Below are 27,579 nucleotides of genomic sequence, written 5' to 3' on the forward strand. Positions count from 1 at the left end.
GTAAAAATAGAGTGTAAAATGCTCCATGGAGCTGTATATTCTCCAGAATCGGATGCACCTAAATACTTCGGTGGTGTTTTCTCTTCCTTCTGTGGTGGATCAAACACAGCACGGCCAACTTTTGAGGTCTTGACAGCACCGTTTCTAAGACACAACTGATTCAGAGTTCATTGCACTTTATTTATTGTCACCTGCTCCGGCAAAATAGTTTCGACGGTTTCGCCGGTAAGTGTGTCCCTGGCCTAACTTCTACTGTTGACGTCCAGTGGAACATGGTAGTACGAGTTGTTTAAATCCAAAACTGTATAAATGGAAGCCCTACTAAGGTAATTTTGAAAGAGCTCCTATTTTTTTGGTTCTCCTATTGGGTGCTCCACGTGTTCTACCTTCGAGTTTAACTCCTTATAGTTTGTCACAAGCCTATGTCCCTCCCTCCCCGGTACTGGCAAGGAAGCTCTGAGACACTCTTACTTATTTGTTTACTATATTAAGCTACCCTAAAACTTAGAGGGATCCAAACCATCTACAAGTCGTTTTCTCTGTGCTACTCCTGGCAAAAAAAAAACATCATTTTGCCTTTCCCCCACTAAATGTTTCCTTTTTCATATTTTAGATTAACATGTTTAAGTTTTCTTATGTTTGGAGGATGTAAAATAGCACATATATTATAGCTGATGGGATAAAGTAAAAAAAATGGTATTTCAGAAAATTAACAACCTAAATGTTTGAATGCACTGACGTTTGAACTTCATTCAGTTTCAGTATTGCAACTTTGATCAGCTGGGACAGTAAAATTGATGAAGTTTAATTAAAAAAAATAACCAATAACACTTAAAATTGCCTCCAACTAAATGGAAAACTAAAGCTTCTGTAGCAGTTTTCTCCTCATTAACTATTTTAAACCCTCCAATATCTACATATCCTACGTTTTCCCCAACTTCTCATTATAAATTATTTGTTTTCTTATTCTCATTGAGTCAAATACTAAGCATACGTTTTACGAGTGTTTCTGGTCTTTCGAATTATTTTTTAAATAATTAAACACTTCCAAAAACCCAGGTCTACAATTAATTAAAATTTGCTATCCATTTTCGTAGTGTGGTAGGATTTGGCAATATTAAATTTTATACCATCAAATATCTGTTTTTGGTTCTAAGTTTTTGGCGAATAAAAGCACAGTGTTAGTGCAAACTCTTTAATATTGTCTGAAAACTTATGTTTATTTTTACTTTTATCTTTGTTATTGAGATTTCTTAACACTAACTCAAGAGGAAACCCTGTAAAATTGTATTTTTTTTTATTTCAATCAATGTCTCTGGCACTTTTCATTTATTTCGCAAAACGGAAACTATTTCACGATGGACGCGCCCTGTTCTTGCTACCAGTTAGCGTCTGTGCGGCCCTGGATGTGAACGCAAAACACCACTGCACGCGCTCGGAACCTACAACACGCGGCTCATGGGCAGCGCGCGTTCCAGTAGCTTAGTTCCTTGCTATAACCGTTGTTCATTGTGCAAGGTTTCCGCAAAATCAATAAGAGTTTGCGGGATTCAGTCCATTGTTTTCCTTCTGGCTCTATCAATGGAGGACTTCATTTCGGGGTGAAAGCAAGCAGACTGGAAACTTCAACAGGAACTCTACAAATAAAAATACAAGTATCAGTGGGCCTACTATATGCCTTATTGTAATTGCAAAATACTTATGACTGTTGAACATTTACCAGTTATGACATCGTAATGTTTACTCACTTTGTTTGTTGAAGTGCATCTCCATAACGGTTAGAAGTTGCCTTGATGGCAGTACAGTTGGCTGGACAGTTGGATGGAGAACGTGCTGTCTATGTGTATTTCCACTGTAGTATGTAGTTTTGCAACAAAAAAGGGTCTTCCGAATATTACGGATGTCGAACCCTTCTTCATATCTCACTTGTCCTAAAAAAGAATTGTTCTCCAGTTTGAGTTTTGCTATTATTGTTGTTTTTATTATGCAAGGTTTCTGCAAACTCGACAAGAGGTATGTTTTTTTTTACATTTGTATTGTTCTTTTTCTTGTGTTTTCTTTTCTTGTTCTTTTTGCCCATTTCTTCTTCTTCGTTGTGTAAAGAAGAAAACAGATCTTTACTATTAATTTATTGATCTCTTCAAATGCAAATTTATTCACACCTATATAGAATATAATTTAATATTCCATAAAGGTGTGAAAATACAAAAAGTTGCCCTCTGGTGGGATTTGAATGAATTGAATTTAATTTAATATATGACTTATGAGGACATTAATTACACAGAGCCAGCGCAGTGGAATTTGATGTTATGAGTGTGGGCCAGTATAATCTAATTACCTCAGAAGTCTGCTTGGGGATCGTGAGAGATCTGATAATGGTCCTCCTCCAATCACCTTCTTGATCTTAATATTAACACTTCTAAACAATTAATACCTTTATTGCTTTAATAGATACCTCTGTGTGACTTTTGAATCTTGAAAAGTGACAATAAAATAGATAATGAATCCTTTAAATATTTGAACTGCTAAAGTTGTAAAAATTTTGGAATACTGATAAAATAATTAATGTTACTTCTTTTTTGTATTTAGAAAACCAGACAAAATGTATTTATCAAGGCTGTTATAAACTAAGTTTCGGATAAGCCTATTACTCCAAAAGTTATGTCACTCTTTAATCATATAAATAGTCGAACTGGTAGTGTATCCTTGTGATCCGTAATTTCCTAGCCTTCAACCGCGGACATTGCAATGTTTTTTTCTAGAATCTCCTCTTTTCACAATCTTATGATTAACTGATTTGAGGATTAACGTGACATACAAAATACAACAATTCAGTAACAGTAATGCATACAAATCTTTACTTACAAACATAAAATGTGATCGTCAATCACAGATAAACAATTTGTGATATTTATTGTAACAAATTAACAAATTAAACAAATTGCAAACTCGACAAGATTTATATGACCTTCTGGCTTCTTTTGTCAGATGTGAGTAAAAAGAGTTTGAATAAATCTTTCTGGTCATTTTACTCAAATTGTTTAAAACACTCCATAGAGCAACATTTCTTAATCATTATAAACGTTTTACCTGGGACTTGATTCTTTGAACCTACAGCTATGTAGTCTAGGCTTAAAGTACTTCTTCTTTTGGCAATGTTTCTCTTACATATGTCTTTGTTGAGCCCTTTGCTCCTTTCACAGAAGTTTCTAATTCACCTTCACCACTCATTCTAAAACTAGAATACTACTAATAATCGTTAAAAAACCTTCCAACTACTTAAAAAGTGTATAGACACTATTACCAAATTGTATAACCTCAAAATAAGGCTATGTTGTAGAGAAAAGCATGGTTACGTGCTGTTCGCACAATTTTTATTTCAGCTGCAGTTATTTTAATAAGAACAAAATGAGAGCATTCTATTGGCTGAGGGAACACCATTAGCGCAATGAAACGGAATGAAGCCATCGGCCTCGGTAGTCTAGTAGATAGCGTGCCGGGCTTCGAAACTTATGGTACCAGGTTCGAAACCCATCGGGGGCACAAACTTTTTGTCTAAGATTTTTGCATTATCAGCAAGTTTGGTTAGTTTTGTTAGGTTATAACAGTTAAATTTTATAATTAAAACCTTATAAAATTGAATTTGAGCTATTTTTAGTTTTATTTTATGAACAGAACTTTTTTTCGATTAGTAAACCTTCATTCAATTTTGTCATTATCAGCAAGTTTGGTTAGTTAGGTTAGGTTATGACAGTTTAATTAAAAAATTAACTATATATTTGTTTTTGTTTTAGGCATACAATAATTTTTTTTAATAATTTCTAATTTTTAAACTCTCATTTTGTCCGTATTAAAAAACTGCAGCTGAAATAAAAATCGTGCGAGCTGTTCAATGCTAAAAGGGCTTATAAAAGGGTTTACAAAAACAGCTGTACCAATTTCCAAAAAATATATATCACTATGAAACTTCACCATTGTGTACAAAACAGGCCAGAGAATCATTTAAACGTTCTCCTCTAAAAGGGCTTATAGTCGTATAAGCCCCTTTTGCACCTTCCTCCTCAATTAATTGTAGACCTGGGTTTTTGGAAGAAGTGTTTAATTATTTAAAAAATAATTAAAAAGACCAGAAACACTTGCAAAACGTAAGTTTAATATTTGACCCAATGAGTAAAAGAAAACAAATCATTTATAATGAGAATTGGGGGAAAACGAAGGATATGTAGATATTGGAGAGTTTAAAATAGAAAATGAGGAGGAAATTGCCACAGAAGCTTTAGTTTTCCAAATAGTTTCACTTAGAGGCAATTTTAAGTGTTATTGGTTATTTTTTAATAAAACTTCATCAATTTTACTGCCCCGGCTGATTAAAGTTGCAATACTGAAACTGAATGAAGTTCTAACGTTAGTGCATTCACACATTTAGGTTGTTAATTCCCTGAAACACAATTTTTTTTACTTTATCCCATCAGCTATAATATGTGTGCTATTTTACATCCTCCAAAAATAAGAAAACTTTAACATGTTAATCTAAAATATGAAAAAGGAAACCTTTAGTGGAGGAAAAGCAAAATGATGTTTCTTAGCCAGGAGTAGTGCAGGGAAACCGACTTGTGAATGGTTTGGATCCCTCTATGTTTTAGGGTAGCTTAATATAGTAAATAAAATAAGTAAGAGTGTCTCAGAGCTTCCTTGTCAGTACCGGGGAGGGAGGGACATAGGCTAGTGGCAAACTATAAGGAGTTCAATTCGAAGGTAGAACACGTGGAGCATCCAATAGGAGAACCAAAAAAATAGGAGCTCTTTCAAAATTACCTTAGTAGGGCTTCCATTTATACAGTTTTGGACTTAAACAACTCGTACTACCATGTTCCACAGGACGTCAACAGTAGAAGTTAGACCAGGGACACACTTAAGCCCCGCGCGCACTGCGCCGTCACGGCCGGCACGGCCGTCACGGCCGGCCTTTTCCAAAAGTCGTTCCCATGTAATGTAATGGAGGTGCGCGCACTAGGACGGCACGGCCGTCACGGACGCCACCGCCGCCACCGACGTCTGTCAGAAAGTTCGGAGGAGCGAATCTCAGGACAATTCCGCGGCGTCCGTGACGTCCGTGCTGTCCCAGTGCGCGCACCCCACGGCACGGACGTCACAGAAAGACGTCTAGAAAAGGTACGCGCGCACTACGCCGTCACGGCCGTCACCGCCGTCACCGCCTTTTTCAGGGGGGGTGCGCGCACTACGACGGCACGGCCGGCCGTCACGGCCGTCACAGCATTTTGGACTGATGTATTTTGCAGTTGAGTTGTTTTGCTGTGAGCAGTGAGAGTGTGGGAGCTATGGATATCGACGAAGACGTGGTAGTAGTTGGATTAATTTTTGGAGAAGAGGAAGAGGAAGAGGAGAGGAAGAGGAAGAGGAAAGCGAGATTTTGGATACATAATATAAATAGAAAACGACTAGGTTTTGGTGAATTTCACACATTATTCCCCGATCTTGTAGAGGACGATGACAAATTTTTCCAGTACTTTAGGATGACCCATGAAAAGTTCGAATGTCTACTTCGATACCTAGAGGAGAGTCTTTTTAGACATGATACAAAGTTCCGATGTCCAGTCAAACCGAAGGAACGATTAGCTGTTTGTCTAAGGCAAGTACTAGTGAAATAAAAACAATGTAAGAAGTTTATATATTAAAATAAGCTATCTCGTATTAATAATTGAAAGTTAAATTCACAACTACTAAGCTCCAAAATTGTGGAAGCTAATACTCTGACGGTTTATCTACGTTATATGACTTTAAATTTTGAATATTACTACAGGTTAAGCTAAAAAATAAAAAACACAATTATTTTACGGCAAAATTTTATTTTGAAATCAAACCACAAAAATACGAAACATTATATACTTAAAAATTATATAATATAGAATGTAATTTACTAAAAACTTATAGATGTGTAATTTAAGTTTAAATTTGAAAAATAGTGAATCATCGATTGTCAATATTGTTAAGTAATACATTTTTTAATAGACTACAATAATGTAAACAATGTTATGATAACAATCACACTTTATCTAATAATCAGTACAATTATTTAACTAAACCGGTACACTGAATGGCAAAAGTTTTATTTCATAAACCTTACCATAATTATAAAACATATAATAGAGAATGCATTTTACTAAAAGCTTGTAGATATGTAATTGTAGTTTTAATATGAAAAAAATGGGTAATCATCGATTGTCAATATTATTAAGTAATACATTTTTAAATAGACTACAAAAATGTAAACAAAGTAATAATAAAAATCACACTTATCTATTAATCAGTACAGTTAATTAAACTGGTATACTGAACAGCAAAAGTTTTATTTTCAAGTCAAACCATAAAAAACTAAACATTACGTTATTGTGAATCATACAAGATAGAAACCATTTTTATTAAAAGCTTGTAGATGTGTATTAATTTTAGTTTTATATTAAAAAACTAGCTAATCATCGATTGTCAATATTATTAAGTAAAACATTTTAAAAATACAATAAAAAACAAAGTAAGAAAAATCAAACTGTACTGTATTTAATTACGTACCGGTATTATTTTCTTTACTTCTGGAAGTCTTGCCATCCCCATGAATAATAATTCTTTAATGTGTTGGGATCTTCGTTAACTACGGAGAGAGCTGTGGGAAATTGGCCAGTCTTCTGCACTAATGTTTGGTGTTGTGTTGTTTGGTGTTGTGGTGTTTGGTGTTGTGGTGTTCCCGATTTTGGCGCCTCATCACTCATTCTGAGGGCAATATCCATTTCCTTGTCTGAGACTAGTTGGAAAATCTTTTTCTTGATTTCTATTTGGTCACGTATAGGAAACCCTTTGACAGTGTTTGCGATTGAAATGAAAAATGATTCCAACGGGCTGCACTGTGGAGGCGCTTGCGCAGCTGTTTGTTTAGATGACAAGAATTCTTGTAGAACACTGGCTGCTGTTTTTTCGCGTACTGGTGTCCCTGACCTGTTTCTTTTCTGGGGATGCTTGTTTGACTTGTTTAAATAAGGTGGTGCTGGTGAAGAAAGTGCTGATGAGTCTTGAAAATCATCTGCAGCTTGGTTTGATGAGTGCGTCGGTGACAGGTGCGGCGATCCCAGGACCAATGGACTTTCACGCTCTACTAAATTACACTCCTCTTCTCCAGTTTCGACACCTTCTTCCTCATTTTGATTATTGGGGGCAAAGTTTGATTGACGATTGTCACTATCTGAAATGTAAGGTATGAGGAATTTTAGTTCTTGCTCATATTTTGGTGGTTTCATATTCTTTGCTCCTTGGCCACTTTTTGTTTTTCGGCGTTGAAGAGCCTTCCTGTGACCGTCTCTAATTTTTGCCCACCTTTCTTTGCATTCAGCACCTGAAACAAGCGAGACGATTCAAACCCCAAAAGCTAATGATTTTAAACTAGTAAATGTTTTAATTTTGCAAACAATAAATGTAATACTAACTTTGTTTTTTAGGTTTCTTGCGACCGGTATGTCTTTCCGCTCTATGGCATTCACTTTCAGAATGGGCCTAACGACAATAAGAGAAATTGTTCATACAACTTGTGAAGCTTTATGGAGAGTTCTACAACCACTTGTGATGCCAGAACCTACCGAAAACATGTGGAAAGAAATTGAAAAAGGATTTTATAAAAGATGGAACTTTCCAAACGCCATTGGTGCTCTTGATGGAAAGCATGTTGTGATTGAAGCACCGCACAACAGTGGAGCTGACTTTTTCTGCTACAAGAAAGTTTTTAGCGTAGTGTTAATGGCATTAGTGGATGCAGAGAAAAAATTCATTTTCATTGACGTTGGTGGTTATGGTAAAAACTCTGATGCAGGTATTTTCAATTCGTCAGAGTTGGGAAAGAAATTACAAGATGGAACATTAAATATTCCTCCTGCAAAGGAATTACCTGGAACTAACGTATATCTTCCTCATGTTATTATTGGAGACGAAGCCTTTCCACTCCGAACAAATATCATGCGACCGTACTCAAGAGATGATGTTCATGGAAAGGTAGAAGAAAAGATTTGCAACTACCGCATTAGTCGTGCAAGGAACGTGGTGGAAAATGCATTTGGCATTTTGGTTCGCAGGTTTCGAATCTTTGAAAGGAGACTAGCTCTTTCTCAAGATAATCTAGTCAATGTGATTCTTGCATGTTGTTGCCTGCATAACTACTTAAAGAAAGACTCGTGTTATTGGACGGAAAAGGATTTACAGATAACAGTTTCAGATGCTAAGTCATTTTCCCCAATGAAAGGCACTGGTGGTTTGTCTGGTCATGAGGCTATTGCAGTTCGAAACATATTTAAAGACTATTTCAACTCCGAGATTGGATCAGTTAAGTGGCAAAAGGAAAAAGCTCAAGCAGGAAAGAGAAATGTTTAAAAGAGACATCCTAACTTTTAAGGGAAACACATAAAAGCATTTTTTTAACGCCATGTTTAGTGGTCAAAATACAAACAGCTCATTTGTCATATTACCTTCACTTGTGTCTTGTATCTGTTCGTTTTGGGTGAGGTAGACTATGTACAGTGTAATAAAGCTGAAAGATATATTTCTGTTTTCAATATTTTAATTCCCTATTTTGCCAATTTCCATTACTAATCTTTTTTCCTGGTTTAACCATATAACATGTATTTTCTCTAAAGTTTAACACCCATACATCATTATACAAGAAAAATATACACTACAATTACATTAAATTACTGTTTTTGTTTTATAAGATGTTATTCTTTTACCTCTAAGTATATGCCAAACACGATTTTAAGGGGCAGAAGTATTATACTAACCATTCAATTAAAAGGTTTTGTAAAATAGTAATTAAATTATTCGTCGAAATTTGGATCTTCAATTTAGTCGTTAGAGTCAAAATCATACAGCGCCAGTACGATGAAAAATCTATATAGACATTTTATGACAACTAAGGTCGTCTGTTGTTAACAAAAATTACATTTATTGGGAGCGGGCGAGCGTTGTCGACTGAAATCGTAAAAAAAACAACAAGCAGCTGCAACAATAAATGATAATGAGCTGATAAGGGATCCTGTCTAGTCGTGTCTGTCTCACGCACGCGCATACACATACATACAATGCCTTATCGCCTATCCAAAACAATTGAAATCACTTTACTCCCAGTGTGTTTTTGGTTGATATTGTCGTACTTTTGTGTTGTATTTTATTAATCATTCCGCAAACACTACAAAGAACAAATTAATGTTGTATTGAATGTTATGTTTGTGTTGTATTAATCGATATTGAATACATTTTAACATCTTTCAGTTATTCATATAAATGGTAGCTTGTGATTGGTTATTAGACTTGTATTGCAACATTTTACTCGTCAAGAAAAAACTCAAACTTGTTAAAGTTGTTAAGGTACTTTTCATGCTAGGACTTTAACATACTATACTCGTACAAACGAGAATTCCATGCCAAAACCACTATGAAAATAAACATAGGTCATAGTTTATGGTTTTATAGTTTTAGTGCAGCCAAGAAATGTAGGAAAAGGTATCAGGGGAAGTGACATTTATTTATAGGGAAAATAACTATGTAATGATTAAACCTTAAAATGATTAACTATATAAATTAAACTTTAAAATTGTTTTGACTTCTATCTTATAAACGTAGTAAAAGGTTTGTTAGTAAAATTATAGTAAGTTATAAAATATATTAAAGCTTTAAAAGTTTATGCATTATCTCTGAATTACATCACATTTTTACGTGTTGTTATCTTCACTGGATGTAAATAAAACTACGACTTACAACACTTAAACATATATTAACTTTTACACTGTTAACACTTCTGACTGTAAATATATATAAAGGATGGAAAATGGAAAACTCCATTTAATATATGCAAATATATACCACTTAATAAAATGCCAGTATATATATTTACGTGTTGTAAGTCGTAGTTTTGTTTACATCTGACCATTTGTTAAACCATTGAAATAAAATTAAATTATGTGTGCTTTGTTTTAAATATAAACATGTTTACAAAACATAAGTATATGTTAAACTATTCATTCTCTAAACTTACCTGACTCGTTTAGAGATGCTCCGATCTCTTCCCAAATGTTCTCTTTTCGCACAGAATTAAAGTAGTGCGGATGCCGCATATCATACAGCTCTTGATACTTCTCAACGAGGATGATGAGTTTGGAAACATCCATCTCCGAGCACTAGCGTATTTCTACTGCTGTAGTTTTACAAAAATTCCTTGGCGTCCGTCGCGTCTGTGACGTCCGTGCCGTGGGGTGCGCGCACTGGGACAGCACGGACGTCACGGACGCCACGGAATTGTCCTGAGATTCGCTCCTCCGAACTTTCTGACAGACGTCGGTGGCGGCGGTGGCGTCCGTGACGGCCGTGCCGTCCTAGTGCGCGCACCTCCATTACATTACATGGGAACGACTTTTGGAAAAGGCCGGCCGTGACGGCCGTGACGGCGTAGTGCGCGCGGGGCTAAAGACTCTCCTCTAGGTATCGAAGTAGACATTCGAACTTTTCATGGGGCATCCTAAAGTACTGGAAAAATTTGTCATCGTCCTCTACAAGATCGGGGAATAATGTGTGAAATTCACCAAAACCTAGTCGTTTTCTATTTATATTATGTATCCAAAATCTCGCTTTCCTCTTCCTCTTCCTCTCCTCTTCCTCTTCTCCTACAATTAATCCAACTACCACCACGTCTTCTTCAATATCCATAGCTCCCACACTCTCACTGCTCACAGCAAAACAACTCAACTGCAAAATACATCAGTCCAAAATGCTGTGACGGCCGGCCGTGCCGTCGCAGTGCGCGCACCACCCCTGAAAAAGGCGGTGACGGCGGTGACGGCCGTGACGGCCGTGACGGCGCAGTGCGCGCGTACCTTTACCGGCGAAACCCGTCGGACGATGAGGGTCAGAACTGACTTGTCCCGGCGAAAACTATTTCGCCGGAGCCGGTGACAATAAAGAGTGCAATGAACTCTGAATCAGTTGTGTCTTAGAAACGGTGCTGTCAAGACCTCAAAAGTTGGCCTTGCTGTGTTTGATCCACCACAGAGGGAAGAGAAAACACCGTCGAAGTATTTAGGTGCATCCGATTCTGGAGAACAGACAGCTCCATGGAGCATTTTACACTTATTTTTACAGTTGAGGAATGATGGAAATAAGTTTTTTAATTATTTTTGAATAACTGTCCCCTCATTCGACGAGCTATTATCGAAAATTAGAGTGCAAATACAAGGACAAGACACGTACATGAGACACTGTATTTCTCCACAAGAGATGCTAGCAGTGACGTTAAGATAAGTTTTGTTTTCTCTGAAATAAAACCTCATAATTTATACAAGAAATAAATTATTTGTACGTGTGAGTATACACCCCCCCCCCCCCCCCAAATATGTTGGATACAAACCTAGCAAAAATCACACAGCGGATTCTACAAGTATTGTTATTGGAAAATCTACGTTAATTGAGTTCCCAATCTTATGATACAAACCAGATTTATAACAGTTGTATAAATAACTTTTATGTGATACTAGTAAAATGCTATAAGTCGTTAGCAAAGAAAAAAAAAATTCCAAAAACTGCAAAGTCAGTCATCACAAGAATTCATGTTTTAAAACTGTTAATGCAATTATTCAGAACTGTTAGAGTTATTCAGAATTATATCCTAATAAAATACAAAATTTTATAACTTAATGCTTGTAATAAGTTTTTAATAAAGTAGATCATGTCATTTTAAATAAATGTGTTGAAAATGCATTGAGGTTTGAACACCAGCAAGGGTCGCCAAAGGTCGTCCGTTTTCATTTGTCTTCCTTATGTTTACCGTTGCAAATGGTATCTCTGACATGAAAGTGGATTTGTACTTAGATGCAAATGGTTCAGCCCTCTCAATTTGGATCCACCTCATAGCCAGTTGACTGGTTCGCCGTTGACAGTCTTTTTTCTGTTGGTAACAGACTTTTCCAAGGTCTCTGTCGAAAAGAAGTCATCGTGGTTCATTTCTGTTAGGAAATACTTGTCTGTTTTCCTGCAGCTGAGAATTATGTCGTACTAATCCCTTGGAGAAAAGATATTGGTAATCTTGGCTCTTTTTTCGATAAATGAAAAATATGAATTATTTGGGAGATACCTGCGTCCGGGCACAAGAAACTTCAAATCAATAATTTCAGTGCATCCACTTTCAGTTTGAAGGTTTTTCATTAAAAATAGGGCCACTTTGACATTGCGGTTTTGCCCGCCACAGGAGTCAGAGTACATGACAACATGTTATGCATTGCTGGCATGACCAGATAGGTGTTTTATCGAACTAGAGCTGACTTCCTGTGATCCTCTTGATCCCTCAGTTTCTGGCCATACATACATGTAAGATTTGTTTTCGTTAGAAACATGTACACCAAAATTATAAATATACAGGTTTCGTTTGTGGTCTGCTACTGATGACGAGAGTTTCGGAAAAGCCAAAGCTTTCTGGAGGTCGAAGGTTAACACGTAGTAAGTAGTCTTCAGAGCATGGATCTTGTCTTCTTTTAAACTTTCTCTAGCCTTTTGAGTTTTTCTTAAATGCAGTTCCTTCTCAGTTTGGATTATTTGCTTTTCTTCATCAGTTGCCACTGAAAGTAATTAAATTATCACACACTTGACAGGTGTCTTTGGTCCTCGTGTTTTTTTTTTTTTTTTTTTTTTTTTTTTTAGCAGCTTACATGGGTTCGGGCAACAGCGACAACGCGACAAAGTCAACAACCTGAAGGCTAATCGCCCGAGTTTCCTAGATTGTACATGGCCTTGCATGAGAGGCAGGTCCAATGTGAGCGCAGCACGGTGGTTACTCATAAAAAATAGATCTGTTTATAAAATAAAATAATTGTATTCTATGAACAGAAAAACTTCATTGTTAAAAGCGTTCTGTTCAAGTCATTTTAATAAAATTCATTATTATAATGTTTTAAGAAACCAATTCTTTATTTTCTTTCTTTGGATAGGCAATCATTTTCTTTAGGTCTTCTTTATTTTCATTTTTCAATCTTTCGGTGGTTTGCAGTTTTTGAAGCCCTTGTCGATTTATTTCTTCATTTTTAACACATTTTTAGAAGACGTTTACTTTGGTCCAAGGCCCAATTTTACTGAAAGACTTTTTGAAATGAATAACGGTTGGGTTATTTTTGACAATTTTTACCCACTGCAGCTTTGAAATTTTCTACTTTTTCGTGGTGAGGAGGTATTTGGAAGCAAAACTAAAGTCTAGAAAGGAAGTCATCTTCATCCATCAAAGTAGTTAAAAACGGCCTTTTGGCGGAGGCACCAACAAGTCAGCGTACTATGTCCAGTAGTAATTCACATTTTTGAATTATTTTCTTTTTTTCAATTTGAGCGAAATCACGATCACATTAAAGGTAAGAATGGCCTGGTACTAGATATTTGTTTTCAATTTCATCAAAAGTTCTTAGAAGAACTAAAAAATCCACAAAAACAGCATCATCTGGTTTTTATTGGCACTAGTGTGATATAGTCCGTGGTACTCCTTACTACCGTCTTTTCTACAGTAGTGTGACGGAACCCTGTTAAATGAGCTTATTTGTTGTCGCACCTCATCCTTCCTGTCATTTCCAATATGACTCTTGGTTTTACTTCTCTTCACAGGCGATCTGCCAATACCAGTTTGTTCATCATATGCATGTTCAAAAAACCAATAAATCCTCCTCTGACAAATATTAAGGGTTTTGAAAAAAAATTCCTCACAAACCCTGAGGCGAGTTTCTGATTCTGTTCCAAGATAATAAAAATATGAGTACTTTTTGTTATTATTTCTTCCTGTTTGAGATCGCTTTTTAGTGTGCCTATCTACAAATTAACTATAAAAGTGGTTTTCCCATTGTCACTGAGACTCCAAAATTGTTTGTGTATTGAATTGCAATCATCTCTTGATGTTTTTCCTACATTCAAATTTAAAAGTTTCTTTACACTGTCCTTGTATTGTTCTTTTTCTGTGCACTTTTCCTTTTCGATCTTCATAGTCGAGTCCTCTCTGCCTCTGTCTTTTTCTTAAGAGAATTTTCCTCTGGGCGCTCAATTAAGATAATATTATTTATTTATATATATGATATCTTAATTCAGCGCCCATTAAATGCTCTTTCTAGCTTACAACGCCCAATAGATGCTCTCTGAGGAGCACCTAATGGAGAGCACTTATTGGGTACCTTCAGGGCACATTAGATGCTCTCTGACAATTTTCCATCACAAAAAACTCTGACTGTCCTCGTTAGGTGCTCCTAAATAAAGTAGCAGGTTTGTTGATGTGGGCATTCCCCATATGTTTTAAATCCCTGTGTTATTGTCCTTCTCAAGAACCTCAGCGTTGATATTCGGTTTAATAATTCTTGTTTACACATTTTACAACCCCTCGATCGTGAGCTTTTATCCGCTAATTGGAAATTATTTAATTGAATCTAGTATTTCTTATTGGCTATATATTTTTCAGATAATTGAAAGTTGTTAAAATACATGTAAAATATTATTGACTATATATTAATGGTTCGATTTCGCAGTTTCACTGAAACTCTATGTTTTTATATTCCATCATTGGAAAATTTAATAAATCGAAAACTTCAGAACAGTGCTTCAGGTAAAATCACCTGACTTAAACCAAATTTCGCGTTTATAATGTAATCTTTAATCTTAAAATATTCAACAAGTTAAGTATGTTTTAATTCATAATCATGATAGTTTTTTAGGTAGACACATAATACTTTGTATTATTTCTAAGATTAATTTCGACGTAATCTTATTCCTTACATTTATTTCATTACAATAAACCGAATACACGTGAAATAGTATAAAATTCTCTCTTACAATCTAAGATTTAATAACTCGTTTTCTCTTTAATTTAACTTTAATTATATTTTACAGTATAAAACATTAATAAAGTCTTCCAAACATTGGCCAAGATATTTTTTTGTCTTTGTGTAAATTCCTGTGGTAGAATTAATTTATTGGTCATTAATCCGAAAATAAAAGCGAAACCATTTAAAAATGTAAAAAAATGTTTGGTTTGAATTACAAATTAAAGTTTGTATATTTTTTCTATTTTGTTATAACTAGCCTTAAATCTTCTTGTTAAATATCTTTGTTGTACAGGGTAGGGTGGCTTAAAATTTTCAACTAGGGAGTATAGTTGACTTTAATATAATTTTACAGGTTTTTATGAAACTAAAAAATTGCCTTAAAGCAACTATACTTTAACAGTTACTTTTAACAGCAGCGTGCCTTCAAATGCATTGTACTGTGGTGGTTATTATATATCAAGGCAAAATCTTTTTCTAGTTCAGATTATTGCTTATAAAATACATACGTGGTGATTAGTTAACAGGCTCTGGAAAATCCCCAACTCCCCATAATTGATATTATTCCTAATCTGCCCATTTAAGGGTGTTCGTTTTAGTGCGCCATTTTTTTATTAGTGATCCCATTTTAGAGAATTTCCCCTATAGGGAATAAGCTAGTACCGTAGTACTCATGGTTAGACCTGGACCCGGGACCGATTTACTTTTTCGTTTTGAGGTCCCTAGGGACCAAAAACACCATCCCTTCATATTCATATATATATATATATATATATATATATATATATATATATATATTTATATATGTGTCCGTTAGCGCGATAACTCGAGCAAAAGTCATACGATTTTGATGAAATTTGGTACAAACGTGTAAACCTACGTTTATTCGAACGGGTTCGCGAACCAGCATGATCGGACTATGGGAACAGGGGTTTATAGGGGGTTTTATGGGGTAAAAATTGGTTAAACATTTTTGACCCTAAAAACTTAAAAGTTAGCAATTTCTTTCCAAACCAATTTGTAGAGCTTAAAAAACAAATAATTTAGTGTATTGAAGCGTTATTATGCGCCTACTGGTTACAGAGAAACCATTGTGTAAATAGTCAAGTTAAACAAGTCCTCTAAAATTGTATATAAAATTCAGCTGAAATTCCTATTTTGAGCTAACCCCTCTCCATATTAGTAAATACACAATAAAACCAAAATCACATGCGTTTTTTTTTTTTTTACAGTAAAAGAAACCAAAAGGAATGTTTGCAACTTTGTTTCAGTATCCAAATTTATATCACGTTGACTCCAAAATTGTCTTGTAGCAATTACATTTTTGGTAACGAAATAGACCTTGTACAACATTATTTCTAACAGAATTGAGCTTATACATTTAATTGTTCACAAAACCTGCACATTTGTTCTATGGCATTTGCCCTAAACCGAAATTTCTAATAATAACGAATTTTACAGAATACAATGCAGGATAGTGTTAAATTAATCATTTCCCGGGGAAATTCATCATTTTTCCTATATTCGTTCTTGTGTTAATAATAATGGATAACGGAGAATAAATAAATCAAAACTTCTACTACAATAAGCCATTTTTAGTTGAGTCAATTTAATACGGTAAATAAAAAAGAAAATAATAGACATATGGTAAATATCAACAACTCAACCAAACATACAACACAGAGCAATTCATATCTTGTATCCAAATGAATCATGTAGTTAAAAACAAAAGTTACTATTATAAACTCATTTCATTAGTAGGTTTTTAAGCGTAAATCCATTATAGCCCAGTCAATAAAGGTAAAAAAATACCCGTTGTCGCAACTAATTAGGGGAAAGCTGAATTTTTGCAGGGTGTTAGTATACAAAGTAGACAGTAGAAAATGTCAAAGTCCCGACCCCCACCCCTCTTGCTTTCACCCCCACCCCCTCCCAAACATCGTATGAGCAGTACTTTTGTTAAATACTCATAGCTAGAAAACTCATATAGTTACAGACGTGATTCTTTCTTCATATTACACCTAACAATATTGCGAACAAATTATGTTCCACACATTTTTATGTAGATAGCTTAGTTTAACCGTAATATTGATATAATTGCAAATAATGTCTCTGCTAATTAAACAAATCTTACTTTAACCAAATATTTCTTTTTATCGTTACACAGTGGGAAGAAACGTCTCGGACAAAACTTATAGATATTTTAATTAGCTTTAATAATATGGGTCTATCTAGGCTATTTGATGACGTAGTTGCTTTATAGAGAGAGATTAAACAATAGCGGACACCGCACCGACGGCGTGGCACCGCTAGCTCTGGTTCAGATGTCTCCTTGCGTCGGACTGCACATACTTGTTTGTATACTGCAAGTAAGCACGTTGACGTTGTAACTTGTTTGTATACTGCACGTTGTAACTTGTTTGTATACAGTCTTCAGAACGTATCTTTATCTTGTTTAATACTGTTTCTGTTCGATGATAGTGGGCCATGTCGGCTCAGTTTACGTATAACCCTTGCATTGTGCGGTTCGTTGGGATTTTTTGTTTCGTCATAAAGTTGTATTTTGTGAACAGAAATACGATTGTGTTGAGCCAGGTGTAGTGCAATGCTAATATTTGTGCTGTTATGGATTTTTGACCGGGATAAGTAGCTGGACGGAAACTCTTAAAACTGGTAAAAACTGCTTAAGTCTTAATTCAACCAATTTACATTTATTCAGTTAATTAGGCCTACTCTTCAGTTACTCATAATGACTGATTTAAACAAAATATGTGTTATATGTAATCAGGAGGTCAAAGATGACGGGGTAACTGTCACTAAGGGTATAAATACGTTAATCAAGTCCAGTATTGAGAGAAAGGACAAAATCCATGAATTACTTGCTAATGTCGATTTAATAAAAGTTCATTCTACATGCAGGCAAAATTATACCAGACCAAGCAACATTAAAGCAACATTAAAAGCTCAAAATACAGAACCTTCTACATCACAGCACTTTCTCAGAAAATTAGACAACACATTCGATTTCAAGCATGATTGTTTGTTATGTGGAGAACGTGCTGTTTTTGACGCTAAACTTCCATATAAATACCGAACCAAAATTCACGAGGTTTCAACTGTCGAAATAAAGCAAATGCTCCTCAACGCTTGTGATGTTAGGAGTGATGATTGGGCCAGTAAAGTTAAATCTAGGCTTTTAGATGTAATTGATTTAGTTGCCGCCGAAGCGCGTTACCATGGGCAATGTTATAAGAACTTTTGTAAACCTAAAAGTAGTGAACAAAAGGTAGGACGGCCATTATCAGCAAACTCTACCGAACAATTTAACCTGCTTGCCAATTACCTTGAGAACGACAATGAGTGCCAGTATTCACTGAAAGAGTTACGAGAAATTGTAATTAAATTAAGTGGTTTTGATATAGATTATACTGATTATTATCTTAAGTCAAAACTTGTAAATTTTTTCAAAGATAGGATAGTTGTGCATAATTTATCTGGAAAGAAAAGTATTCTGTGCATGTCACATACTAGTAACAAATTTTTAGATTCTTGGTACAAAAACCGAGAAACCAGTACTGAAGAAGAACGCAAAAGAATAGTTAAAACAGCAGCAGAAATTGTTAGGGAAGACATACAAAAAATGAATTACGACTGTGGGAGGTATTCAAGTGAAAAGGAAGTAAGCACCATATCATATGATTTGATTCCTGAAACATTGGCACTATTTACGTCTACAGTGACTAAAAAACGAACTGAAAACTCGAGCTCTGACATAAGTAGAAAACGTGCTGTGATTAACCATTTAATAATTTCCGCTGTAAGACCAAGGTCCTTCTTATCGTCAATACAAACTTCTTTGTCTCTATATTTAAATAGAATGTATGGGTCAAAACATTTGATTGAGGTACTTTCTGCGCTGGGTGTATGTTCCTCATACTATGAAAGTGACAGATACTTAAGGTCTTTAATTACTAATGGCCCTCCAGTCATAGAATCGGATTCCTTTACACAATACGTTTTTGACAACGCTGACGTTAACGTGAGGTCGTTAGATGGCTTGAACACATTTCATACGATGGGAGGAATTGCGTGTATCACTCCGTCATCAAATGTCTCTATCACCTCAGAAGTACCTAGATTAGTTGACGGATCGTTTAAGGTCGCAGAGGAAATCCGTAAACGTTCATATGTCAAGCGAAAAACCAGTGGCTTAGCTCGTATTGTTATGGAAGACTTTTCAGATGCCATATCGTTGAGGAAAATAACTGCAAACACAGTATCCTTTATTCATCCACTTAATCTCTTATGGGTCAGTGGATGTAACACTCAACCAGGCTGGAATGGTTTTATGAGTGTTTCAACGAAGAAATTAAAAGGGCAGGACACTTCGTACATCATGGCTATTCCTTTTATAGACATTGATCCAAATAGCCCATCATCAGTGTATACAGCATTGTGTTTTGCATCTGAACAGTGTAGTAAGAACAAGGAAACCTGTATTGTGACCTTTGACCAGCCACTATACTTAAAAGCAATGGAAATCGTTGCTGGCTCTGAAAATCAATCTGATTTGTCAAGGATTGTAGTAAGGTTGGGAGGTTTCCATTTGCTCATGTCGTACTTGGGATGCGTTGGGCGTATAATGGATGGCAGTGGAATAGAGTCATTGTGGGAGACTGTCTACGGTAAGGCAACGGTAAAACATATGCTTACCGGACATGCCTTTGCTAGAGCTGTGAGAGCATACATATTAACCTATGCTGCTATTGTTGAAAAAGTGACAGAAGATGAAGATATACGTGTAAGTGTGTTTTGTAATGAGATTCAAACAGTTTATGACCAACTTTATCACGGTGATATTACTCAAGCAACAGCGTGTGATGACAAATCCGTTCAATCAGCCTTGACAAAGCTGAGAGACCTCATCAATGTAAAGAAGTCTGAGAGTAGAACATCAAAGCTTTGGCTAAATCTAATTCAGCAAATCGACCTAATGTTAAATTTTATTCTAGCGGAGAGGACAGGAAACTGGAAGTTGCACCTAGACACTATCACTGATATGCTTCCTTACTTTCATGCTGCAGGACACATAGCCTACCTTATGCAAAATCTGCTCAGATGTATGCTCAAGAAATGAAGAAACTCAAATCAAAGCTGTCTGAGACAGAGTACGATCTCTTTGTGACGAAAGGTCTCTTCACTATTAGAAGAAAAGATTAGTTCTGGTCTGGAAACTGGAGTGACATGTGTATAGAGCAGTCATTGATGAAATCGTTAAAATCAATAGGAGGCCTAACTCACGGCCGAGGAATAACTGAGAGCACGTTAAATAAATGGATACTAGGAGCTCCGTCATTCTTAAGGAGAATTGAAGCCTTTAGAAGTTTTCTTGGATTAAACTATATAATACCCACGAGCAGCATGTAGAGTTGAGAGAAAGCCGCAAATCAAGGGACTTACAGGATTTGTCAAAGTTCAAAGACTGGTTAAGCCAGCACAATCCTTTTGATTGCGACACTAATGAATTAATATCACTTTCAACTGGGCTGGTATGCGACTCCTCTGTCAATTGCGACGAAGCATACGAAGTTGGCTTGGAAGCAATGAAAAACATGGTGGGAAAACCGTTTAGTGAAATAAAGTTACACAGAAAAGATATGGTTAGAACACAGGCGAGTTTTAAGTCTATGAAAATTAGATCGAAAGAGGTGACAATAAACTCCCAGCAGATATTCAACAGAATCATATGCATCTGTGATAGTCCAGTAAAATTGAAATCTTATTTTGAATTCGAATTAGCGTCCCACCCACCCTCATTGTTTGACGAAACGTTACTACGAAAAGGTACGAAAGCATCGTTTATGAAGGTATTTGAAAGTGGAATTGTTGAAGAAAATGTCAAAGCAAATGAAGCTGTTTTTGTGATAGACGGCGGACATTTGTTACACGCAGTGGTTTGGAGGAAGAACAGTCCTTTTAAAGAAATTGTAAGATCATATTTAAGCTATGTGATTCATAAATATGGAAATAGAGTGGTAGTGGTTTTCGATGGGTATTCCAACTCTCCGACTACTAAATGGCAAGAACAGGAGAGAAGAGCACAGAAGAAATTTTCTCACACAATTTTGTTTGATGAAAATACAGTTTGCACTACACAACAAGCAGATTTTTTAGCAAACCCTCAGAACAAAAAGAGGTTAATAGAAGCAGTTACAGCAAGGTGTGCTGTTGAAGGTATACATGTTGTTGTTGCCGAAGATGATGCTGACACTGTCATTGTTGGCCAGGGAATTAAATATGCACAGACCGTTAATACCACTGTTGTAGTGGGAACTGATACAGATCTGTTGGTTTTACTTGTGGCATTAGCTCCCCAACAAGACGGCAAACTGTTCTACTTAAAGCCATCTTCAGTGCCCAAAGTTTACTCTGTAGATTTTCTTATTCACCAACATGTTGAGCAGCGAACTTCACTGCTTTTTGCACATTCCATAACTGGTTGCGACACGACATCTTCTTTCTATGGGCTAGGAAAATTAAAAGCAGCTGACTTGATATGTAAATCAACTGAATCTAAAGCTCAAGCTGAGATCTTTACAGAGCAAGACGTGGATAAACGTATACTTCTGGAAAGCGGGGAACAGTTCATTCTAAGTATGTACAACTTATCGAAGTTTAAAACTCTCAGTGAAGCCAGATGTTTCAAGTTCAAGCAACTAACAGCAAAAATGTCACTTAAGTCAAACTTTGATTTGGCAAAACTTCCACCTACTTCAGATGCTGCTCATCAGCATCTATTGAGGGTTTACCACCAGATTCAAGCTTGGTTAGGTTTTAAACTTCCAGCAGAAGAGTGGGGTTGGCAGTATACATCAAACAATAGGCTGATACCTAAGCCAATGACGAACCCCCCTGCTCCAAATGAACTTCTCCTATTAATATCTTGCAACTGTAAGACATTGTGTGTTACAAACTGTAGCTGCCGAAAAGCCGGGTTCGATTGCACGTCTATGTGCGGACACTGCAGTGGAATGCATTGTAACAATATTTCGGACCAAACTGATGACATGCTGGCAAACGATCCTTTGTAAAATACTTAAAATATTGTATTATCTTGCATTTATTTTATCGCAAAACTAGAATTTTTAAAGTAAATAACAGAACCCAAGACGGTGAAATCTTATTATTTAGTGATACGAGTGAACCAAATCTTTATTTTCTTATGGAAACTTAGAAGTGAAATTTATCATATTGCTGCTCTCTAAATAACACAAGACTAAGGATACGAGTATACAAATTCGAAATACTGTACTAGTGTGGTGCCTCTCAACGGCGACAGTGTCAAAGGGGCAGCGGCACTGCTAGGAGCGGCGTGGCGCGGTACCCCCTACTGTTTCATCACTCTCTGTGAAGCCATTATTATAACGGTAAGCGATGTTATATATATCATTTTAAAGCTAATTAAATTATCTATAAGTTTTGTCCGAGACGTTTCTTCCCATTGTGTAACAATAAGAAGATATATTTGGTTAAAGTAAGATTTCTTTAATTTTCAGAGACATCTTTTGTATGTATATCAATATTACGGTTAAACTAAGCTATCTACATAAAAAATGTATAGAATATAATTCGTTCGCCATATTGTTAGGTGTAATATAAAGAAAGAATCACGTTTGTAACTATATTGGTTTTCGAGCTATGAGTATTTGACTAGAGTACTGCTCATACGATGTTTGGGAGGGGGTGGGGGGGAAAGCAAGAGGGGTGGGGGTCGGAACTTTGACATTTTCTACTGTCTACTTTGTATACTAACACTCTGCAAAAATTCAGCTTTCCCCTAATTAGTTGCGACACAAAACCTTCATTGACTGGGCTATTAATTACAAAAATTATATTTACATACACTAAAATTAACAAATCATCCAACCGGTTCATTTTTATCCATATAAATAGGCCATCTGAAGATATAAAGTGTTAGAATTACTTTTAACTATCGGATGTTGAAATGGAATTTCATTCACCTAACATAAGTAACGTGTTAATAATAACAAAATCTTATCAAAGGGGATTTAAAATTTGATTTAAAATTAGTTTTGTAATTATGCACCTGGTTGTTCTGGCAATAAGCTAAAAATCATATTTTTTATATTTACTATACATGCTGAATATTCTAACTTGGTATCAATTAAAATTGCTGTTGGTGTTCAAAACTTTTGATTAATAATGTTTCTTTGGGTGAACATAAATTTTCAAGTAAGTTCAATTTGTTCTGGTAATTCATAAACATACAAAATTGTTATTTCATAGTTATACGGTTAAATTTCAAATATGTCAATAAACCAACTGAAACATGTTTAACAAACAAATTATTAAAAAATTATTTATTAAAATGAAAATTATTTTCTAATATGGTTTATAAAGATGGACCCATCTATAACAAAAAAATTTGTTTACAAAAAAGAGTTTGGGTTAGTAAATTATTTTAATCGAAGTTAAATTTTTTTGACCAATTACAGATAAGAACTTTGATTTTTTTTTTTCTAGTTTAAACAACTTTTGGAAATTCTCTTTCTAAATCTTCCATTGCTTCTAAAACCCTGACAGTAGATGGACACTTCTTTTCTTTTATCTCGTGTTCTAGTTTTTTAACCGAGGCTTCTTTAAGCTCCTTTGACATTTGAAATTTCTTATGTCGTCTTCTTCTGGCAAAAGCCCTTTTTTCTTCCAGGCGTGTTTCCTCTTGTTTCTCCCTGTTCTTCTTCGTCTGAACTTCCAAGCTTCTTATTGATATAGCTGTTAAATGTCCCTTTATCTTCATCTAGTTCATTTTGTACATAAATTGAAGACGATAGTTGACCTACAGTTGTTGTCAAAGGACTTTCGTCAACGGTACCTCTCGAAGGCTCTTCAACAATCATCATTCCATCTATGTCATCTTTGGTTTTTCCAGCATATTGGCCTATCGCAATTAGGATCTTTCCCATTTGGCCCAGCATGAAGTGCAGGATCATTCACCCGGTATTTTGTTATATGGGTTTTGTCTGTATGTCTGTATGACTCGGCAACAAGTCTCAATTCCTCATCTGTCATGTTAAGGTATCTGAGGCTTGCTGCCAGCTGTTTCCTCAGTCTGGTTCCCGTAAGAAGTTTGAAGTCCTCTGCCCCACATTCCTTAGCGAATTCCCTCATAACTGCGGTGCCTTCAATATGTTTGTCATTAATGGCAAATAGATATTGGTTGGTGGGAGGAATTTTTGCCTGATCTCTCAGGGATACCATTAGGTCGTAAAGGTTTAAGTCAGTTTTCGCAACAAGTAGTGCTGCTGGTCTTCTCAGCTTGGACATCACCAAGACTCTCTTGAAACTTGACGCACAAATTTGTTCACTTTTAGCAAGAGATCGATACTGGTCGCTTTTCTTTTTGACGTCCTTTTTGCTCTGACAAATATTTAACAAAATGTCGTCTACTTCTCCCACTCGTCTTCTGTTGAAAATCCATAGCTTCAAAAGAAGACATTTGGCCAAGGTTTTGTAGTCTTCAATGTTGAACTTGGTTATCAATCTCTTTACCGAATTATTAAGTTTTTGTTCAATAAAACTGCATAGCTTATCGACGTCTTCTTCAGATGGTATGTTCTGTATGCTTTCGTATGTGCTGTCTGCTTTCGTATGTGCTGTCTGCTTTCGTATGTCCTTCTTTGGGCCTGCTTGCGACCAAGGGAGGCAACCTGTTTATCATAGTCACGGTCACGGTATTATTTGCCACGATCTGATATTATTTTGTAATTTGTCAAGATCTGGTTGGTCTTGGTCGGTTGATTGTTTTTTCAAACAATCAGTGAGAAGGTAATCCGAAAGATCCCTCATTTTCGGCCCATATTGATGAGGTATTGTAGGTTTGGCCATTTCTTGACCTTCTGCCTTGCCGTAACCACAAATGTCAAGAATGGCACTTACAAATGTGTCGTAGTGTTTCGGTTGGAATATATCCAAAACAGTTTTGATGGCCCCGCAGCTTTTGACCATAGTTTGTGCAGACACCCTGCCGAAAATTCGCAAGTGGTTTCTAATAGTTTTTTCTTGTTGTTCTCTAAACCGCTCACACATTTTATTCCCATATAAAATAAGACAGTCGTCATTTTCACAAAGGTTTTTAATTCTGTCCCTTCTCATTACTGGAAGAATTTTTAGTTTCAGGTTGTCGCTCGATTTCTCGTGATATTTCACTGAACGCTCATTTATTTTGACCCTAATTGCTGACCCGGAGTGGAAATCTAGGTCACCCTTACACTTCCTTAGGTGGTGTACAACATGCTTATCGCTGATAAACAGTTTGCACTGAGGACACTTTGTTCTACCAAACAACCCTTTCCTTGCAACCGTTCTTACTCAGGAGTCATTGGATATACCTCATAATTAGTTTTCTTCTCACCTCTCTAGGTACACGAAATGGGCTATGGTAAATTATGTGATCAGAGATCTATAAATTATTTTGTCTGGTATATTAAACGGATATTTTCGATGTCCGTATTTATGCTATATACGAATTAGATAAACACTAGGTGAATCCCGTCGAAATCGATGGTTTTTTCAAGGCTTACGCTAATTCATCTAACTGCGATAAATTGAGTGAAATTATACATATTTTGATCATTTAGCATTGTTTAAAGATTAATGTGTAATAAAATAATGATATTAATTGCATTAGTTACCAAATATGGTTGATCATTCAATGAATAAAATATTTCCCATACTGTACATCATCGGAATGTTAGTATGCTATCTGGTATCTCTTTCTTTGGAAGAACCTTTCCCATTGGAGACCGAGTATTTTATTCACTGACAATAGCTAAAAACCCTATTAAAATGGGCCAATTTGCAAAGGTTTACTAAAAAATCTGTAAAAAATGTATGTTTTTACCTAAATACATAAAACTTATGTTTTTCTTTATCTAAAATAAATTTTCTTTTATGTAATGTGGTTTTTACTTATTTTTTTTTCTTTTTAGAAATAAATAAAAAAAATATATTTTTTATATGTTTTAAAAATTATATTTTATATTATATTTTAAAAATATATAAACAGTCATATGGGTAAATACCCGTTTTTTTAACCCACTTTGCAAGATTGTCACCGGTGTACTATTCCACACTTCACCAATTAGGACGGAGAATATTCGTTTTGGAATTTTCACCCCAACATGTGTGCGTTGCCAAGCAACAAGTTTCGCATCTCATTTGCTTTTCAAACCTTTGAAGACTGTAAGATCCATTGGTTGTAACAAGTGACTAGTGTGCGTGGGTAGTTTAAGTATCACAACATTGTTGGCAATTGACAATTCAACCACACTTATATCAACATGGGTTGTGTGTCCATCATACAGCAGTACTACTACTGGCCTCTCTGTTCCACATTTCTTTAAGAACACATTCTTGAAGTAGTTGGCAAAAGTTTCTGTTTCCATCCAACCGTTCTTTGAAGAAGCGTATGAAGTCCCTGGGAACGCCTCACTTTCTGGGGCTAACCATGAGTCCCAAACTGCTTTGCCCTTAAAGACTATGAGAGGAGGGAGCTTTTCTCCTGCCGCATTGCCGCCGAGTAATGCAGTCGTATTTTCTCTCCCTGGCCCACTAGTCATTCTTGACGAAGGGCGGTTTACTTCACCAACTACTTTGGTTTTAGACGGGTCAAGAGAAAAATTGGTCTCGTCAATGTTAAAAATTTGGCCCGGCTTGTTTTCTAGTTTCAAATCGTCCAATGTGTTCTTTAACAGTTTGAAATAATGTCCAATTATAAATGGGTCTGTACACTTCTTCCTAGCATATTCCAGGCTTTGTGGCTGTTTAACAGAGAATCGGTGACGTTTTTTAAATCCTAAAAACCAATCCTGACCAGGTACTCCATTTTTAAATGGATTGCGGATTTTGTTATGTTTTACGTACTCCCCTACCACCTCTAGCAACTCTTTCCTACTTAGGCCCCAACCCCAACGTTCCATCACTTTTAGGCCCTGGGCTAATTTTTCTTCCTCATGACGTGGGATTGCTGTTTCTCTCCCCAAAGTAATACTTTTACCTCTTACGCCATTACGGTGGTGTCGGAGAGTTGCTTCAGGTATTTTTAATTTCTTTGAAGCACCTCTCAAAGTGGATGTTCCAGAGTTAATATCTTGGAGTGCTTTTTGCAAGTCTTCACGGGAGTACTTTGACCCCCTATCAGTTTTTCTTACATATGTTCGAACCATGTTAGTTTAGGTTGGTTAAACAAACTACACTGCACATATAATATCTGTGATATAAAACCACAGTCCACAGTCACTTTAATTGTTAAATGATCACAGTCAATGTAACTTGTAAACTACTGAGCAGCAACGTGGTTGAAACCATTCACAATCCAAAATGCCATTGTACAAACATCTGAAACAAGGATTAAAAATAAATTGGGGTTTGAGTAAACAAAAGACAGTTCACGTATAAGGTCCAAAGGTGAAATCAACCAGGAAAATAACTTAGGAAATAAGAAAACTTGTCTTAACCTGATAAGTAATTGTAAGTTGTCACACCATTGAAAACCCCGATAACTACCGCCCAATATCAATACTACCCAACATCTCTAAAATCTTTGAAAAAATTGCATACAATCAAATTTATTCTTTTTTTGATGCTAGCAAACTATTTGCTGACCAACAGTTTGGTTTTA

The 27,579-nt window shown here is 35.8% G+C and overlaps 1 protein-coding gene across 1 annotated transcript; it reads right to left on the reverse strand.

The window, feature by feature from the left end:
* Positions 1 to 6,602: 6,602 nt before the first annotated feature.
* LOC128984375 (uncharacterized) lies at positions 6,603 to 10,217 on the reverse strand. The gene is made up of 2 exons (XM_054403691.1): positions 10,085 to 10,217; positions 6,603 to 7,402 (listed from the first exon to the last, which is right to left on the reverse strand). Exons 1-2 carry the CDS (start codon positions 10,215 to 10,217, stop codon positions 6,603 to 6,605), a joined length of 933 nt encoding a protein of 310 aa, XP_054259666.1.
* Between the last annotated feature and the right edge of the window lie 17,362 nt (positions 10,218 to 27,579).

The sequence above is a fragment of the Macrosteles quadrilineatus genome, unplaced genomic scaffold, assembly GCF_028750875.1.
Source record: "Macrosteles quadrilineatus isolate MER2022 unplaced genomic scaffold, UCM_ALF_1.0 Scaffold_2__2_contigs__length_208266976, whole genome shotgun sequence".
Classification (NCBI taxonomy): Eukaryota; Metazoa; Arthropoda; class Insecta; order Hemiptera; family Cicadellidae; genus Macrosteles; species Macrosteles quadrilineatus.